The sequence below is a fragment of the Xiphophorus couchianus genome, chromosome 24 (assembly GCF_001444195.1).
Source record: "Xiphophorus couchianus chromosome 24, X_couchianus-1.0, whole genome shotgun sequence".
NCBI lineage: Eukaryota > Metazoa > Chordata > Actinopteri > Cyprinodontiformes > Poeciliidae > Xiphophorus > Xiphophorus couchianus.
This window is the reverse complement of record NC_040251.1, coordinates 2,328,098-2,348,819: the sequence shown is the minus strand read 5'-3', so window position 1 is coordinate 2,348,819 and position 20,722 is coordinate 2,328,098. Positions and strand designations below refer to the sequence as shown.

Sequence of the window (20,722 nt, the reverse complement as noted above, 5' to 3'; positions counted from 1 at the left end):
CTTTAAACAGTTGCGCATTCATAACCTCTAAAATATTCCGTCGTACCTTTAGTTTAAAGTCCTTAACTTGAGATGGCAGAGAAAATGCCAAATTAACTGGCATTGTCTTTGATTGCGTCTCACGACGGCCCCTCCCCCACCTGCTGCTCCAAGCAGCATACTTTTCATCGTGAGGCTGACAAAAAGCTTTTACACTCGTCTTTCAGTCTTAAGACAAAACTAACCCACCCCACATGTTGCTGTGCACTATTCATCAGCTGAGGGAAGGGTGTTTGATAGGGTTTCATAATAGACTGCAAAATTACCATTATCGCAATATCAATATAGCAAAAACCATGATGACTGTTAAATATTATCAAATTAAATAATTGCTATCCCAGACATACATTTACTAATGCTTGTTCTTTTATTTTCACAGCAAATTTTGAGATGTGTCGGCAAAGTCATTAAGAAACTACAATTAAGTTGTTTTATTGCCAAAACAAAAGATGTACATAAATGTAACTTTACCAATAAAACCACATTGTTGTAAAAATTAGCTTTTTTTTAGTAGCTGGAAAGTCTGAGTTCCATATTTTCACAAACCCAAACCAGAAAGACATGAAAAGTAGAGAGGCTTAGTTAAATATTTGTTCACTTACTGCGAGTCATATCATAGTCACTGTGACATAATTGCAGATCACGTCATTTTTTAATATAAAGTAGGCCTAGTACAAATATCTCCTCTTACAAAAACTTAACCAGTTGTGGCTTTGATACAACAGAAACCCTGTTGTTCATAACTAGCTTCAAGAGTTAACATGCATCTAAAAAGACAATGCTACTTAGGAGGAAACCCAGACTAATTCCCAGCTAAACATGGGTTGATTACCGTTGTTAAAGTACACCAAAGTTAGAAAGTTTCAGATTCTAAATCACTATGAGTTATGGTTTAAGATCTGCCTCATGAGATAACTGAGTAAGCCTACGTTTCCAAAAAAATTTAATAAAATGTAAAAATGGAGTGTCAAAGTGTAAAATTAATGGAGCCACACCTTCTCACCCTTAAGGCTCTGAAACTACAGAAACATGTCTGGTAGGCAGCAACATCAAAATAATAATTACTACATTATTATAGGTGTAATGATCAATGTTATTTTAGCAGCTATACAAAAGGAATAATTGTTGTCTGTTTTAAAGAGACCGTATTATATATCATTTCTTGAGAATCTCATACAAGCCCATAATGAATCTCTATAATTCAAGAGGTTTCTCAATATAATTTTTTATTGACAATGCAATATAATTTTTAGTACATTCCCACATTTTAGAGTAAATCTTTAACATTCTGGGAGTTACTGTTTTCTGGATGTCTTCTGTGAGAGCCTTTGCAAAGCTGAAGCACATAGCAACATCCACGGTTTGTGATGTAAAAGGATGGCAACAGAGAAGAGCAGCAATTACCGAGTTGGCAGACGTGATTTTTAAAAAGCCCAATATCGACTGAAATCCCTGCGGCTACCCTGCAAAGGTTCTGTCTGCAAAAATCCTCAACATTTTTTTTTTTTGTAGAACTCCAGACTCATTGTCTCTGCTGGTCAAGGAGAACACTCTGTGCTAATCATAGGCTGTCACTCTGAGTTACCATCTCAAGGCTGCACCTTTTGTTTTTCTGAAACATCCGCTTAATTTCTCCTTTTGGCCGTCGCAGAACGCTCACTGAACACTGTTCCATTGTATAGATCGCTGCGTTCGCCACAACTCACAACTCTAACTAAGGTGGGCTGCTGGAATGATCTCTGATTCCAGCAGCAGCTGAGCCTACAAGCTGCAGCCACACTGCTCTCCTCTTGAATGTCAATGTATAGTTTCAAATACTAACGGATCATAATCTCTCATGTTCTGTGTCCACATTGCTTTACTTCAGGTATTCAAATACCGGTTTGTAAGACTATACTGGCTGTATCGCTGTTTCTATGGGATAACTGCAGTTTGTGGCTAAAATCTGTCTTTTGTAGAGATGCACCGATCCAACATTAATATCTGCATCAACCCCGATATCGGGAAAAAATATATAAAATTGTAGAATTCTAGTTTCATTTATTGCTTTGTCCTCTGAGCGATGTCAGGCTTTATCATTAATCTTACATTATATCTAAAATTTCTGATTGCACTTTTCTTAAAGGTTTGTTGCAGTTTTTTTTTTTTTTTACATGTTTGACCAAGGCAGTCAACCTATTGCTCTTGTCAGTTTCATATTATTTATTTTACATGGGCTGCTATACTCCTGACTGAACAAATTAAAATTCTGTTGACTTTACATGGTAGACCAAGCTTGTGAGGCTATTGGTGTATTTAAATATGCTGTAATTGTGCAGAGTTATTAAATAAATTTGTAATCCAGTACATTTATGTCTGCGCTTTGAAAAACAGGAAACATTTTAAGTCGACTCAGCTGTTTTTCTGTTGCTGAATCGTATCGGCTGATGCAAAACCTCGGATATTTGTATCGGTATGGGAAGTGGTAAACGGGTTCAGTGCATCTCTAGTCTTTTGAAAGCCATTCATAAACTGGTTTACTATTCTTTTGTTTACCTCCATGGAAGGCATTAACGTCTCCTTCGTAGGACCAGCCATGCTCTCCTTTTTTTTGCTGTTGACATCCCTGCTAAGGGTAAAAAAATAACTAGATCGTTAAGGGAGAAAATAGGGATTTGCTCGGCTAACATAAAAGTCTGTATGGCCAATAATGCAGTCTTGTAGATGAAAATGTGTCTTTTTTTTAATGTGCAGCATTTTGACTAGAATTATAACCACTAAACTTCCGTATCACTTGGAATAAGAGAAGTACTTCCATGTGAACTGTAGTAGGAATTTGCTACAAGTTGTTCTGAAACTGAGAAGAATCTAAAAGTAGCACCAGAAGGTTTGAGATTTGTTTGGAACCGCTTCCCAATTCGGGAACACCAACACACTAATTAGTCCCATGGGACATGAAGCATTAGCCTGACCAAACCAATGTCGGCTGCAAACAGGTTAAACGCAAGGCATATGGAAGGAAGGAAACAGATGTTTATGAAAGATTTGCATTTTAACTATGGCTTGGATTAAATTTAATACCAGTTTAGCAAGGGAATTATCCACACACTGGTGCTGCTATTTACATGTCCAATTTATAAGATGAGGCACTCCAAGCTGTTACTTGCGATCGGTTCAGAATCACTCTGAAGAGTTCTTGAACAAGATAAGAGCAAGAACTGCACCCAGCCTGTGAGCAACTTCTGCACAGCAGCTTTACTGTCAATAAACGCAAGGTTATATTCAGACCTCACGTTTTGAAGGTCTGAATATTAAACAACACTTTTTTTAATGCCCTTTGGCCAAACAACCACACATTGGATTCTGAGCATAACGAGCCTGAACACACAGAGGTTTGCAAACGTGCTTGCGGGGCTTCAAGTTTCCCACATTTTGTCACAGTACAGCTACAGGATTGAATCTATTTCATTGGGATTTTATGTGATAGACCAACAGAAAGCGTCTCACATTTGTGAAGCAGGTAGAAATGTTATATTATTTTCCAACATATTTATTAATAAAAATATAAAAAGTGTGGTCTGCTTTCATATTCAACCTCCTATCACTATGATACATACTCTATGTTGGTGTATCAATTAAAATATTGAGAAAATACAATAAATTTTTGGTCGTGGGAAAATTTTGAAAACAATCTCAAAACACTAACAGCTTCAAATAATAAAAATAACAGATACAGTTTCTGATAACTCCTTCACTATGAATTGATGGATGAAGCAACACATGCTCCAAAGAGATCTTTTTTGGCAGAGACTCCCGCCACCAGGGTGAACTTCTTTCACCTCAGCTACCCATCTTTTTTTCCCACACATTCTACTGTTCTGCTGTCTGCTACTATCTTATCGTGCTCAAGGTTTCACAGAAGCCTGGCTTCAACTCTGAGGTCTCAAACACATGGCATGAGTTGGCAGGCGGGGACTGCGCGTGCTTGGCTGCGTTTTCTTCCAGGCCTGTTGCACACAGAGAGACTGAAAAGGGTTATAAAAGTTGTTTTTTAACGCAACTGCATGAGCAACACAGACAACAGAGGCAGTGTGTGTGAATTTAGGCAGGACGGTTAGAAAATTCTGTCAATGCACAGCTAGACTAAGGCATAAGCAAACTAAGCAGGTGCTTACAACCTCCTGGCCAGCAGGAGGCGACCATCAGTGCTCAAACAAATGCCACAGATGTAATTTTTCATGATGTCTGTCTGTTAAAACATGCTGCAACTTTACCTACAACGATGACTTGTTCAAGATAACAAAATTAACTCCTAGTTAACAGTCTAAATAAATGGGATATTTTAAAATTAGAATAGAGATGCACAAATCAGAGTTTTGCCAATAACTTCCAATTTCTTGTTTTTGTAAAGCTTTTGACCTTTTACAACAATTTGGGTAAGATAATTGCCAATGATTACATCCTTGGCATTTTAAACTCTTTTGCATTTTGAACAAAGCTGAAAGTTCAGAAAGGATTAAACTGAGCAATTTCACAGTATTTTGTTAAGTCAAATGAAATTCTGTCATAGCTTAAATCAGTGGTTCCCAAAGATTTTATGGATCCTATGGATTACAATAAAATCCCCCCCCAAAAAGAAAAAAAAAATCAACTGTGCACACACATCGTTCAACCAGACAGAAACCTATACACATATTTTGTTTTCATGCTCTACTTAAGTTTATTTCACATTTCAGGTTGCAACTGATTAGACTTTTGAATGTCTCTGATAAAAGCCATGGTTTTTACAAATGGTCCCTATTTCAGTGTAAATGATCAAAAAATAATTCTTTGAACTAAACTGAGTTAGTTTTAGTGTCCCAAGTTGGCACACAACTTTGCACTCAGCTCTTCCCTCCCTGAACAATGACTATTATAGTGAGCAAAGCTGGAATTGTAAAATTCTAGTAAAAAAAACGACACTCTTAGCAAGGCTTCTTTAAGATGGTTACTTGTGTATATGTGGAATTTATAACGATAGAGAACGCTCTTGTGTCTACAACAACAAATAGGTCAATATTATCTCCAATTTGTCACCTTAAGAGGGAAAATGACCAACTTTTACATTTTTAAGGACTGAGACTGAAGCTAACATAGGTAAAGTCAGGAACTACTCAAAAACCATGGCAACATACACTGCTGACTGTAGTTTATAACCTAATAAAATATGTAAAACCAGCAGAAACTGAACAGGAGTGCTGCTGAATACATTGGCATGGACCAGATCTTCATTTATTCTGCTACGTAACCTTCCAACTATTTGTTCAGCTAAATCCAAGACACACACATCCTTCAAGGATACCAACACCATAATCATGTTCTACTGTTTGTTATACAAACACCTAAGTTAATTTTGTGCATCAAAATGGCTGCTGGGTTGCCTCTTACTTAGTGGCTTTGCACTACTTCAGACAGTAAAATATTATTATAATGATACTGATTGTATTGTTCAGATCTTGATCAGAATACAGTTTTTTTTTCGAGGTATTAATATTGAGTTTAAAATTTCAGTATCACATCAACCATTGTCATTGAGCTGAGAGTAATCTGATTCCGATGACAACTTTTCAGTGTTAAAAATTTATATATATATATATATGTGTGTTACCTTAAGACTACTTCTAAATTGTATATATTTGTGGAAATATAGGTGAAATTTACACCATGGAGGATGAGTGATGATATCTCCAACTAGAAATGGACACCTATATTAAATACTGCTCAGGGCCCCAAAAACGTCTAGACCGCCCCTGACAAAATAATCACGCAAAAAGGATCAGACTCAGCCTAGTAAACAACACATGGATCATTTAAAGAAACGAAGACTTTGTGGGACAGACTATGGCTAAAAGAGAGCATAAGATTTTCACCATGAGAACATTTTTCATCAACAAAAATCAATTCACGCCACTCACCAGCCACAGAAGTCAGGAAGATCGCAAAGCAAAACGCAGATCTTGCCATAGATTTCATTGCGGCTCGGCTCACAGCGTACTTTGGTATCGTTACTTGGTCTCCTCCGAGGCGTGCTGTACTTCTTTTGGTCCTCTGCTACAACAGCTTCTACTCACTTTCTCCACGTATTTCCTCAAAAGTCAGCCCAATAACTTGAACCGATCTCCCAGACAGTACAGCACAACACATTGAGAAATAATGCAAAAAAAAAAGAAAGAAAAAAAAAGATTTGCTGTTGTTATTCTTTTTGCTGGTGTCCGTGGACTAACAATGATAACCAAAAGGAAGTGAAGTAGTCCCGCTTTGGAGCCCGTTGCGAAGCGGACAGATAAGCCGAGCAGCTATCTTGTACGGCGGATCTTCCATCTGTGAGTGTCCGGAAAACGGCGTCTGTGTCCAGCAGCTAACATGCTAGCTGCCCAAGGCGACAGTCTGGCTGGTGCTACAAAACTTAAGCAAAGCTGCTAAATATCGCGAAAATAACCAACACGGTAAAATACATATTCTAATCAAAAGCAGTTTTAAAATATATCCATATTCTCTTCTCGAAAGTCAGTAAAATTACAAAAAGCCCCTACATTTAATTCGAGTACGTTTAAAGCTGATTGCTATTAAGCTAACTGATGCTAGCTACAGAGCTAGCCAGTTAGTTCTGTGCGTCCAGTGTCGTTTTCCAGTCTGGAAAACATGAAAACAACACACGAGTCACAGGCGCCTATGGTGAGCGGCGGACGGATTGTCGTCCCCGGCGCAGAGAGATGGCGGACGGAGGCGATGGATATCTCTCGGTCTGACCAGGGTGGCTGGGAACGCCTCGTTTGCGGACTCGTCTGGACCACTCGTCTCCTGGTTTTAAGTTACTGCCGCGGACGGTCCCACACAGCCAGCCAGGAGAGAGAGGGTGGTGCAGCGCCGCTCTGCCGTAGACAGTGGATACAACACCGGGGACAAATGTACTGCATCCGTGCTCTTTGTGTCGTTCTCTGCCGCGATTTGTTGACTTTTTTAACCGCGTTTTAGTTACTTAACTATAAAATCAGAATGGGACAATGATGCTCTGTGATGTATTCATGTCTTTTTAACTTTTTGACGTGTTGTAACGTTACAATAATAATTTAAAATGCGATTTACTAGGATTACATCTGACATAAGGCAACATAAAGTGGTGCATAATTTAGAAATTGAAAGCAGGTCATAGATGGTTTTAGTTTGTTTTGCAAAGCTGACCCTGCCGGACAAAAGCAGACCCACAGCATAATTCTGGTACCACCCTGCCTCATCTTGATGTTGCGTTCAGGTTTATGCGCCATGTTGGTTTCTCTTCAGAAATTTTAGTTTTAATGGGCCATAAACATCAATTCAGAAGGAGAAGCTTTAGTAAATTGTGAACTTGTTAGTTGTAATGCAGATTAAAAATACAAGTTAAACTAATATTTCGTGACTATAGAACATTTCTTATGCTTAAACAAATCTTATAAGTTAGTGTTAAATAGCTCAAGAAAAAGACAAATTAATAATAAATGGCCAACCACAAAGACGGAGCGGAAAACCAACGTTAATCATTGAAATGTAAAAGAAGGGAGCGCTTTGAAGAAAGTCTGGCTTTTTTGATATATACCATAAAGAAATGAGGGGGTGGCTTAAAACTGCTGCACATAAATAATGCATCATGACAGTGAAGGCACCAAACAAATGTTGAAATAGTGATACTTTACTGCCTCTTTGTGGTTAAACCACATACTGTCCAAAAGTGAGCAAAGGGTGTTTTTCATCGATAACTTATAATTAACAGCAAGGAGCTTAATAAAAACAAAACATTAGTTACAGAATTAATTTTATAGTATTTTTCTCTACAAACATGAGAACATCAACAAAATGTCTAGAGACAACAGCGGTGGATGTACCTTAAATCATTGACTTTGTGTCTGTGCAATAACACCATCGTCACTTTGTATAATTTGTAATGAAATTGCTGCTATTGTAAGAAAATTTGTAATTCATCGATTTTTCCTTTGTCCTAGCAATATTTATTGATAATAAATTCCAAAAAAGCTGGAATTATCATTAAAATTATCATTATTATTACTACAAAAGTAATAATAATAATAGTTAACAACTGAAATACCCGACTGAGTTCTTTTCTTTTACACATTTTATTTTAACAAAACAAATTGCTTTAGTACGTAGAGTTCAGTGATGACTGTAACTATCATCAAATATAGAGCTTTGCTGTATTTTATTAGGAATATGAGATAAGCTTAGGTCCATTATACGCACATTGTGTTTCATATAGTTTTTATTTAATTTTCTCGTTTATATTTTAATTTATCTGTTTTTCCAAAAATACTGATATTTACGGAGCCCTCTAGATATTGGTTTCCACTCAGAACATGACGGACGTATTTGTCGCAACATTTCTACCCCTCTATATCTATGGTAGTAACATTCATGTTCCAGCAGGTGGCAATATCGGACTGCAGTATCTTGAGATCAACGCGTAACTGAGCGCATTTCAATGTTTTGCACTCATGAAAGCTCATTGTGTCGCATCAGAAATTCAGACATAAAGCAATTAAAACGCAAATTAAAGCGGGATATTAAGGAAGCTGAATAAAAACTCCGAAAATAAATCATATAATGTGCGCTAGAGACATGATGGGTACCTTGGTTTTCGGTGCTGTCCAATTGGATACCAATACTCAGAGAAATGGGCGTGACACTTAGAGGAGTTGTCCCCGGGGCTCGTGAGCCGCGGTGTTCGCGATGAGCGACGAGACTTTGAAGTTTCCCTCAGTTACAACGGCTTTATAAAGCAGTATTACTATAAGATAGGCGTTCCCACTGACACCTCGGTATTACTCTGCTCCTCTCAGCACCTGGCTGCCCGATGAAAGGTGGCCTGCGCGATGGCTACTGGTCCACCTGAGCCGAGGAAGTTTACCAGGGGGCTCAATAAGCCTGGGACGGCGGCGGAGCTCAGGCAGAGCGTCTCTGAGGCTGTTAGAACTTCAGTGTTGATGGTAAGAAGAAAACAACTCTCTCTGTCTCTACTGTCATACAAGACAACTATATAAACAAAGAAGAGATACTACATGGCGAAATCAAACCATCATTTCAGGGACATTTGAATATGATGAGAAACTGCTGCCCACTGGACCAGTGATGACGATTCATATCACCGGAATGTGTAGTTATTTTGCCAGCTGCTACTGTATGTTTCCCATGCCTGACTCTAGTTACAACTTTCTTAAAGAGGTTGCCAGGTAACTGAAATGCACACTGGCTGCTTTAACTGGATGCATGCACACCAATTGGTGCAATCTGTCACCTGATCCTTGCAGATGCACCTTGTAACGTGATGCGTTTGTCAGAAACGGTCAGCAAGGGATAAAAATTAGAATAGACAAACTTTAGTTGTTTTCAGGAGACATGGGTGCAGAATCCCTGAGTGAACTTAATGCAGACAGTAATTTATAGGTGGTGATACTGTTGTGCTCACTTCTTCTGCGATTGTGTCTTGTTGCATAACAGTGATCAATATGTGCTTACTTTTTTCTGTCAGTTGCTGTTCATCAGAATCAGCTTTATTGGTCAAGGTTGTTCACACAAAAATGAACTGCACTTAGTTTTCCACTCTGCAGATATTTATACTATACTAATATATATACTATACTATATATATACAGTATATACAGTACAGACCAAAAGTTTGGACAGAAAGGTGTGTCCAAACTTTTGGTCTGTACTGTATATATACATTGCTCAAAAAAATAAAGGGAACACTCAAATAACACATCCTAGATCTGAATGAAAGAAATATTCTCATTGAATACTTTGTTCTGTACAAAGTTGAATGTGCTGACAACAAAATCACACAAAAATCATCAATGGAAATCAAATTTATTAACCAATGGAGGCCTGGATTTGGAGCCACACACAAAATTAAAGTGAAATAACACTACACGCTGATCCAACTTTAATGTAATGTCCTTAAAACAAGTCAAAATGAGGCTCAGTATTGTGTGTGGCCTCCACGTGCCTGTATGACCTCCCTACAACGCCTGGGCATGCTCCTGATGAGGTGGCGGATGGTCTCCTGAGGGATCTCCTCCCAGACCTGGACTAAAGAATCCGCCAACTCCTGGACAGTCTGTGGTGCAACGTGACGTTGGTGGATGGAGCGAGACATGATGTCCCAGATGTGCTCAATCGGATTCAGGTCTGGGGAACGGGCTGGCCAGTCCATAGCTTCAATGCCTTCATCTTGCAGGAACTGCTGACACACTCCAGCCACATGAGGTCTAGCATTGTCCTGCATTAGGAGGAACCCAGGGCCAACCGCACCAGCATATGGTCTCACAAGGGGTCTGAGGATCTCATCTCGGTACCTAATGGCAGTCAGGCTACCTCTGGTGAGCACATGGAGGGCTGTGCGGCCCTCCAAAGAAATGCCACCCCACACCATTACTGACCCACTGCCAAACCGGTCATGCTGAAGGATGTTGCAGGCAGCAGACCGCTCTCCACGGCGTCTCCAGACTGTCACGTCTGTCACATGTGCTCAGTGTGAACCTGCTTTCATCTGTGAAGAGCACAAGGCGCCAGTGGCGAATTTGCCAATCCTGGTGTTCTCTGGCAAATGCCAAGCGTCCTGCACGGTGTTGGGCTGTGAGCACAACCCCCATCTGTGGACTTCGGGCCCTCATACCATCCTCATGGAGTCGGTTTCTAACCGTTTGTGCAGACACATGCACATTTGTGGCCTGCTGGAGGTCATTTTGCAGGGCTCTGGCAGTGCTACTCCTGTTCCTTCTTGCACAAAGGCGGAGGTAGCGGTCCTGCTGCTGGGTTGTTGCCCGCCTACGGCCTCCTCCACGTCTCCTGGTGTACTGGCCTGTCTCCTGGTAGCGCCTCCAGCCTCTGGACACTACGCTGACAGACACAGCAAACCTTCTTGCCACAGCTTGCATTGATGTGCCATCCTTGATAAGCTGCACTACCTGAGCCACTTGTGTGGGTTGTGGAGTCCGTCTCATGCTACCACGAGTGTGAAAGCACCACCAACATTCAAAACTGACCAAAACATCAGCCAGACAGCATAGGTACTGAGAAGTGGTCTGTGGTCCCAACTGCAGAACCACTCCTTTATTGAGTGTGTCTTGCTAATTGGCAATAATTTCCACCTGTTGTCTATTCCATTTGCACAACAGCAGGTGAAATTGATTGTCAATCAGTGTTGCTTCCTAAGTGGACAGTTTGATTTCACAGAAGTTTGATTTACTTGGAGTTATATTGTGTTGTTTAAGTGTTCCCTTTATTTTTTTGAGCAGTTTATATATATATATATATATATATATATATATATATATATATATACACAGTATATACAGTGCAGACCAAAAGTTTGGACACACCTTCTAATTCAATGGGTTTTCTTTATTTTCATGACTATTTATAAGGCAATAAATCCCACTTATTAACCTGACAGGACAGGTTGACCTATGAAGTGAAAACCATTTCAGGTGACTACCTCTTGAAGCTCATCAAGAAAATGCAGAGTGTGTGCAAAGCAGTAATCACAGCAAAATGTTGCTACTTTGAAGAAACTAGAATATAAGGGGTATTTTCAGTTGTTTTACACTTTTTTGTTTAGTGCATATTTCCACATGTGTTATTCATAGTTTTGATGCCTTCAGTGTGAATCTACAATGTCAATAGTCATGAAAATAAAGGAAACTCATTGAATTAAAAGGTGTGTCCAAACGTTTGGTCTGTACTGTATATATACAGTATATACAGTATATATATATATATTCATGTGTCTTAATGGAGTATGCCCAATTGTGATGTATTGCAAACATATTTGTAGCCTGAACATTTTCTAATTTTATTATGCTATAACCTCTTTTCTGGATTTTACGGACATGTTCTGTGATAAAATTGCGATAAAAGGTGGATAATGAAGCAAAATTTGGAGAACGTTTTTGCAAATACACATCTGAAAACTGTAGTGTACTTTTCTATGTGTAGAAGCAACTTTCACTGCAATTGTACCTGCATGCATTTTGGGGTATCACTCCAACTGCTTTGCACATTTAGAGTCTGAAATTTCTTGCTCCTTCTTCTTTCCAAAATAACTTAAGGTCTTTCTGACTGCATAACATTTGCCTCCGAGTTACAACATTGACATCTTTTCTCTTGGAATCAGATCTGGACTGGGATTTATCTCATGTAAATGCCTTTATCTAAACCATTTTGTTGTTGCACTGGCTGTATGTGTCAGGAAATGCGGGTGGTGAGAGTGGTGAGGCAGATGCAGCGGACCCAGGTATGATGAATATGATGTTTTAATGAAAATAACTTAGTCTAAACAACGAGCAGGAGTAACACACACTGAACACGAAGAGACTAAACATTGACGACAACAAGGCTAGACATTGACGAGGACCCGACGACGAACAAGGAACACAGGTGGAGTTAAATACACGGGAGGGTAATCACAGAGACGAGACACACCTGGGAACAATCAAGGGGAGGACAGGACAACGAAGAGACTTAACGACACAGAAAACTCTAAATAAACAAGGAAAAACACAGATCATGACAGTACCCCCCCCTCAAGGGCGGCTACCAGACGCCCAAGAAAAAAAAAACAACCAAAAAACCCAGCAAGGGTGGGTGGAGGGGTGCCGGACGGCGGGCCAGAGTCCAAACCAACAAAAAAAAAAACAAAAAACAACCCACCATCGTGGGCGGAAAAACAAGAAGGGCCAAGAGTCCAAAAACAACAAAAAACTACCCACAGGGTGGGCGGAGGCAAAGGAGGCGAGAACCACGGAGGTGGTCCGGCGGTCGTCCGCGGCGGCGGGAACCACGGAGGTGGTCTGGCGGCCGTCCGCAGCGCTGGAGGCGGGAACCACGGAGGCGGTCCGGCGGCCGTCCGCAGCGCTGGAGGCGGGAACCACGGAGGCGGTCCGGCGGCCGTCCGCGGCGCTGGAGGCGGGAACCACAGAGGCGGTCCGGCGGCCGTCCGCGGCGCTGGAGGCGGGAACCACGGAGGCGGTCCGGCGGCCGTCCGCGGCGCTGGAGGCGGGAACCACGGAGGCGGTCCGGCGGCCGTCCGCGGGGCTGGAGGCGGGAACCACGGAGGCGGTCCGGCGGCCGTCCGCGGGGCTGGAGGCGGGAACCACGGAGGCGGTCCGGCGGCCGTCCGCGGCGCTGGAGGCGGGAACCACGGAGGCGGTCCGGCGGCCGTCCGCGGCGCTGGAGGCGGGAACCACGGAGGCGGTCCGGCGGCCGTCCGCGGCGCTGGAGGCGGAAACCACGGAGGCGGTCCGGCGGCCGTCCGCGGGGCTGGAGGCGGGAACCACGGAGGCGGTCCGGCGGCCGTCCGCGGCGCTGAAGGCGGGAACCACAGAGGCGGGACCCCAGGAGGCGGTCCAGCGGCTGTCCGCGGCCCGGGAGGTGGCGATGATGAGCCCCCCGAGGCAGGGTCTCTGGTGGAGCACAGGGGGTCTCGGTGGGAACGCCGGGGGTCTGAGTCGGAACACTGGGAGTCTTGTGAGGAACGCAGGGGGTCTTGGTCCTCGGGGTCTCGGGAGTCAAGGTCTCGGGGGTCAGGGTCTCGGAGGGAACGCAGAGGGTCAGGGTCTCGGAGGGAACGCAGAGGGTCAGGGTCTCGGAGGGAACGCAGAGGGTCAGGGTCTCTGGAGGAACGCAGAGGGTCAGGGTCTCTGGAGGAACGCAGGAGGTCAGGGTCTCTGGAGGAACGCTGGAGGTCAGGGTCTCGGGTGGAACGCTGGAGGTCAGAGTCTCGGGTGGAACGCTGGAGGTCAGAGTCTCGGGTGGAACGCTGGAGGTCAGGGTCTCGGGTGGAACGCTGGAGGTCAGGGTCTCGGGTGGAACGCTGGGAGTCTGAGTCGGAACGCAGGGAGTCTCGGTAGGAACGCAGGGAGTCTCGGTCGGAACACTGGGGGTCTCGGGAGTCGGGGTCTCGGGAGGAACGCAGGGAGTCTCTGGAGGAACACAGGGAGTCGGGGTCTCAGGAGGAACACAGAGGGTCAGGGTCTCAGGAGGAACGCAGAGGGTCTCGGGAGTCGGGGTCCCGGAAGGAACGTAGAGGGTCTCGGTTGGAACACAGGGGGTCTCGGTCGGAACACAGGGGGTCTCGGGAGTCGGGGTCTCGGAGGGAACGTAGAGAGTCTCGGGAGTCGGGGTCTCGGCGGGAACGCCGGCTGATTCGGCCTCGGGTGCGCCGGCTGGAACGCCGGCTGATTCGGCCTCGGGTGCGCCGGCTGGAACGCCGGCTGATTCGGCCTCGGGTGCGCCGGCTGATTCGGCCTCGGGTGCGCCGGCTGGAACGCCGGCTGATTCTGCCTCCGGTGCGCCGGCTGGAACGCCGGCTGATTCTGCCTCGGGTGCGCCGGCTGGAGGTGAGCCGGAGCGGAGCCTCGGTCCCGGCTGCGGGGGCGAACCGCAGCGAAGCCTCGGAAGCGGCTGCGGGGGCGAGCCGCAGCGAAGCCTCGGAAGCGGCTGCGAGCCGCAGCGAAGCCTCGGAACGGGCTCCGGGGGCGAGCCGCAGCGAAGCCTTGGAAACGGCTGCGGGGGCGAGCCGCAGCGAAGCCTCGGAAGCGGCTGCGAGCCGCAGCGAAGCCTCGGAACGGGCTCCGGGGGCGAGCCGCAGCGAAGCCTTGGAAACGGCTGCGGGGGCGAGCCGCAGCGAAGCCTTGGAACCGGCTGCGGGGGCGACAGCTCCGGAAGGCGACGAGGGGCCGGGTCCACCGGCGGCTCACGTCGCTGTCTCCGGGCTGACCGTGGAGGTGGCGGCTCCGGAGAGCGACGAGGGGCCGGGTCTGCCGGCGGCTCACGTCGCCGTCTCCGGGCTGACAGCGGAGGTGACGGATCCGGAAGGTGACGAGGGGCCGGGTTCACCGGCGGCTCACGTCGCTGTCTCCCCCGGCGTGAGTAACGGCGGGGGCCGAATCCGGAGGGCTTTGGGGTGGTGACTGGTGGGATCTGACATCTTCTAAATGCCAGGGTATAGTCTGAGTCCAGTCCCATCTCCTCCAGCAGCAGCGGAGATGGCAGGATCTCTACGTCCTTGTAGAGATCCCGCTGAGCCAACTCCAACTGCTGCTGGAACCATGCCTCCTGGTCGTGCTGGGCCATATGCTGCATTCTCACCGTTCGGTATGGTCGGGTCCTTCTGTCAGGAAATGCGGGTGGTGAGAGTGGTGAGGCAGATGCAGCGGACCCAGGTATGATGAATATGATGTTTTAATGAAAATAACTTAGTCTAAACAACGAGCAGGAGTAACACACACTGAACACGAAGAGACTAAACATTGACGACAACAAGGCTAGACATTGACGAGGACCCGACGACGAACAAGGAACACAGGTGGAGTTAAATACACGGGAGGGTAATCACAGAGACGAGACACACCTGGGAACAATCAAGGGGAGGACAGGACAACGAAGAGACTTAACGACACAGAAAACTCTAAATAAACAAGGAAAAACACAGATCATGACAGTATGTTTATTTCAAATCTAAGCATCATGACTTTTTTATGCCCTGTCACAATTAATGAGTGCTAATGAGCTGGACTCTATTCACTTTACTCTTGTACCGTTGGACTTAAACAGTTTCCAATATGTGTAAGACTAAGTCCTATTATGTACTTGTCGTGGTTAAGTTGGGATAGCTATTCCTTGTTCTATTTTGGATGGATCCTAATGGTGCAGCTGTCTCTTTCGTGTTAAACATATATGCTGGTCTGGTAAATGAAAAAATATATATAGCACACTGACCATGAGAACTTACTTAGCACCTTTAATTGTCCTGACAAAGATGGACTATATTGTATACAAAAGTTGTTCAGTGGTAGAACTGCACAGGTGGTGTAAATCATCCCTTTTCTTGGTAAATATGTGTTTTTATATTAGTCTTTATCTTGTCTGCTTGGCAATTATGTCCCAGAGGCTCCTTAATTGTGCCCTTGCCCACTGTGTGTTTAGTATCATAAAGGATACAGTCCAGAACTGTGGGTTGCATTTAATAATGCATGAGATGATGTTGGGTGTCCGCGCTATTTTTACACCTGCCCCCTTTCTCCTCAGCAACTTGGTGTCACACAGAGCACTCTGGGGAGCATTAATTATGAATACCTGTGCATGCAATAAATCATCTAGACCTCAGAGTGAGTTCACTTGCAAATATACAGTATCATAAAAACAAATCCACACCCATAAAGATTTTGTCGGTTTTAGCTTCTCTTTTTTTTTTTGTCACGTTTGTTTATTTCAGGGCATCAAGCACATTTTAATTCCAGACGAAGATAACTCAAACAGAATGCTGTTTTCAAATAATTATTTAATATTTTATGGGGAAAACTATGCAGTACAGCCTGACTCTGTTCACTTTACTCTTGTGCCATTGGACTTAAAAAGTTTCCAGTTTGGAACAGTGGGTCAGCATCATTAGCTGAGCTCCTTATTGATTTAGGTTATACCTCTTGGACAGAATCTTGTGTAATATTAATACTACTTCCACCACCCCTGCTGCTCTGTCTGTTGGGGGTACCCCAAGGTTCCATTTGTGGACCTACAGTGCATTTTCTCTCTACCTACTTCCACTAGCTTCAAACCTTTGCAAACACAAAAGTCCTTTTCATCTCTATGCAGACGACTATCAAGTTTATCGTCCAGTAAAACGCACGAGCTTGTGCTGCCTTAAGCATCACCTTAGTTGCCTTACTGATGTCCAAAGTTGGATGGCAGTAAGTTTCTTGCACTTTAATGATAGTCAGATCAAACAACACTTGTAGGAGGCAATTGGCAAATACCAAACCAAAATTATCTAGAAACAAAAACAGAAACAGTGATTCAAGTTTATGACTTCCATATTTGACTCTCTTGTTCACTCGACTTCAGCAAGTAAAAAACGTTGCAGCTTGATTTTTTTTAAAACAGCTACAAGGAAAGATCTTTTTTTTTTTTTACCCCTCCAGGGGGTCTTTTGTGGGCTCTAGTGTCCCTTATATGAAAGTAGGCTGACAGGAAAGGGGGAAAGACATGCGGCAAATATCGTCAGGTCCAGGAGTTGAACCCGCGACGGCCGTGTCGAGGACTCAAGACCTCCAAACATGGGTCACGTTTATCCCCTACGCCACCACGGCACGCCCAAGGAATGAGCTTTTAGCCATGCCTCACTGGCCTCCAGTTAAATTTAAAAATGTTTTCAAAATCCTTTAATTTTAACATGCTTTAACTGTGTTGTTCCCTGTTTTTCTTTGTCATGCGTTTAGTCATTCCAAAGACTTGATTAAAATTCACAAACTGAACCAGATTGTTAATTGCTGCTGAGACTTTACAGTACACATCAGCCAGGCTTTGTTTTAAAATCTAACTTCAAAACACATTTACAGATTAAAACTTTGGCTATAGTTTTTTTTTTTGTTTAAATTTTTTAATTGCCTTTTTTCTTATGGCTATTTTAATACCACACCTTTGCTATTTCCTACCCCGACTCTGTCTTCTGGTGAATTTAAGTTTTTCTGGATACAGATGGAACCATAGATTCACATCAGCAGATTCACATCTCAAAGGCTCAAAAAGAGAAAAATTGGGATTTTTCAAATGGTCTAGTCGAAGTACAAAACACAAATACAATTGAAGTAATTCATTCCCTGTGGATGAATTGGCATGGAGAACAATCGCATAGAACCAGATTGGTTCATTTGCTCTGGTTATCTTTGATACTAAAATGTGTTTTATCTGAACTTGAAGTTTGAAAAAAGAACCAAATAACAAATAAAACTGTAATGCAGTAAATACTTTTTTGAACCTGCGTAGATAACACTAAATAGGTGGGGCTGCTTGGTAAACGCAGCAGAGGCCAAGCCATAAAAGCGGCCCCTGCAGGTTTAAAAATGACTTCCAAATGTGAGAAATGTTGGCAGCGAAGTCTCTGTTGGCTTAATTCCTCTCTCTGTTCTTTTAAATAAGCCCTGTTGGCAATGCAACAGAGCTTACGAGTGTTTCTTTTTTAATACCTCAAGTTAATTTCTTGCTCCTGTCCTGAACCTCCTGAGACCTTCCTGCCATCTCCAGTTTTTAGGTACAGTAGCTAAATCGGTGAACTAAGAGTCAACTCTACTCCAGAGGATTTGGTCTGATTAGAGTGTTAAAAACCCGCTACTAGATAATCTGTAGATTTCCAGATGCTTTAGCGCTGCTGACCTATATCTGTGCCACGATGCAGAAGTTGATATGGAATGTGGTTCTCTGCTGAGCTCTGTTGTTCTGAGAAGCCAAAGCTACTGATTTTCTGGTCATGTGGTTTCTTTTCCTTGTCATTTTGACCTGCTCATGTTTTGCGACGCTCTCATCCGTGACATAAATATATTTAGGATGAAAGCTTGCAAAGGCATCCATATCGCTTGTTTATTTCATTTTTTCCCCTTTAAAATCTGTTACAACAATCAACTTTTGAGCTATTTAGACTATCTAAACTGTATCCCTGCACACAGAGGGTGTGATGGTTTACATCACTCCCTCTGTGTGTGACTTTTGTTGCTGTTTGGGAGGAATTTTTATTTTTTCTTTCTCTTACAGCTGAATGACTTTAATATAGTCGCAACTAAAAGCAGCCAGTTTTGTATGAGGGGTTGGGGGGTGGAATGGGTAGCGACCTTAAAAATGTGCTTCAAGCCAGCTGACATCATTTCAATCCAAGCTCTGTCTAGCATAAAAATAGCCATTTAATATGAAAACGTTCCCCTCAGGTGGCCAACTTATGTGGTAATGGGTAAAACTGGAGCACCTCAACTGAGAGACCCACTTAGAAAAACGTCCAGACAAATAAGCAGGAATATGACTCCTTATACTGGTTGGTAAATTCTGCCAAAGGCTAGTCTGGATAAAGTCTTTCTGCACACAGATGATGTTCCAGTCCATGACAATACCTGCAGGCCTTTCATGAGACTCTCAATATCTAAATCACATGTGTGCGACCCAGATTCGGCTCTAACAGTCATGATCATTAACCCAATTTTCTTTTTCCCTTACAAACTACTGCAAAATTGGAGAAGAAAGGAGGACAAAGACAGTGGAAGAACAGGGTCTCTGGTTTGCGAAAATACAAAAACGCAGTTTTCAAACGATGGTTTCATTTACTAAAGAAAAGGCCATCCAAAGCCAACCTAAACTTGCGTAAAAATTAATTGCCCACTATGCCTCGTAGCTGTTTGTTTTGTTGTTGTTTTTGTCTGATGTGAGATGTTTTGTTCTTTTTGGTTAGCGGTGGTTTTGACTTTTAATTTTAAATTGTGAAGCAGAAAAAGATGCGAATACATATCTAAACATTTCCCTGGTACTCTGTTTTTTGTTTTTTTTTAATAACTATCAGATGTGGGCACTTGGGGATTAGTTATTTTTTCATGGTGGAATAATTCTGGAATAAACAGCATCATTGTGTTTTAAAAAAAACAAAAAACAAGTTGAATCCACAAGTTTATAATTCTTGTGGTTTTTCTCTGATCCTTTTGGATCAAAAGTTACAAATAGGCAGAAATATAAACACATAAATTCACTTTAATCATTTAATAAAATGTACCAAAGGCATTGGAACGCCCACTAACTGAATTATGATTATGATTTTGTTAATTTAACCAAATATGTATTGTATGTACGTATATATTTGTGCATTTGCAGATTTAATGGAGAATGAATTAAACATAATTCACTATAAATTTAGATTTGTGAGCCCAAAGCAAGGTTTTAGAAACTAAAGCAGTATAATCATTTCACCCAGAGTAAAAGCCCTGAAAAAAGAAGGTTTACTTTTAATATGTCAAAAAGTAAATAAGTTATTGAAAGCTTTATGGTGGTCAGCCTATTGTAGTGAAAGTTGCCTGCTGTGGTTGATTTTTCCTTTTATTCCTCTCAATGCTTTCATAAGTAGGACCTGGCGGTGAATTTTGCTCAGACTTGTAGTCGGCCTGGCAGAATTTGTGCATGCTGTAGTTCTTGTGGCCGTGGAGGAATTTTCTCTCTGGATCTGTTTTGACAAATGAGGTAAGGGCCGGGTTTTTTTTTTTTTTTCCAGTGAGTCATCAGATTTCAGTGCAGTTGCAGAGTTTTTAACAGACTGTTGGAGGCAGCAGTGATGCACGTCATCTGCCTTAGAGGCTCTTATTGCACTGTGGAGAAGCAATTATGCTGCAGGAATTCCAACATGTAAAGACAAATAGTTATGCCTCCTCAGAGCAAAACTGAAAAAAATATTAATGTACTATTCTTCTCACAGCAGGAGTCTTTTTGTTAATTTTAATTTACCACTTCTTCATAATCAATGATCTCTCTCAACAAAGAATGTCTTTCTCTAAGCTTATAAAACCCCAAAACATTTTAAATTTAAATCCTAAATTTGTATTTATTCTAATTGGATTTTAGAACAATGTGGTGCATATTTGTGAAGTGGAAGGAAAATAAAGCATGATATTTGTTTACAGTCGCCTTAACTCTGACAGCTCTAAATAACAGTGCAGTGAATCCTGTGAAGGCATCCAAAAAATTAATAAAAGTACACCAAAGATGAAATGAAATCTGATGTAACCAGTGGTATTGTTGATAGACTATATTTGAAAGACTAAATGCACGCCCATCCTGATGGAGACACACGGTGGTGGCAGCATCATACCGTGGA

The 20,722-nt window shown here is 42.8% G+C and overlaps 2 protein-coding genes across 5 annotated transcripts in view; one reads left to right on the top strand and one right to left on the bottom strand.

Annotated features, from left to right (window-relative positions):
* Window positions 1–6,931, bottom strand: part of LOC114140973 (bone morphogenetic protein receptor type-2) — a 33,969-nt gene extending 27,038 nt beyond the window's left edge. Inside the window, exon 1 of the mRNA XM_028011332.1 lies at window positions 5,973–6,931. Coding sequence (XP_027867133.1) covers window positions 5,973–6,030 — 58 coding nt within the window. The 5' untranslated portion in view covers window positions 6,031–6,931. The remainder of the gene's footprint in view (window positions 1–5,972) is intronic.
* Window positions 1–20,722, top strand: part of LOC114140971 (dedicator of cytokinesis protein 9-like) — a 71,816-nt gene that overhangs the window by 10,014 nt on the left and 41,080 nt on the right. For 3 of the 4 annotated variants that reach the window (XM_028011329.1, XM_028011328.1, XM_028011322.1), the window contains exon 1: window positions 8,757–9,032. In XM_028011329.1, the coding sequence (XP_027867130.1) occupies window positions 8,919–9,032 (114 nt within the window). In that variant the 5' untranslated portion in view covers window positions 8,757–8,918. Of the gene's footprint in view, window positions 1–8,756; window positions 9,033–20,722 lie in introns of those variants that run through there. The other variant, XM_028011323.1, reaches the window with a different exon arrangement.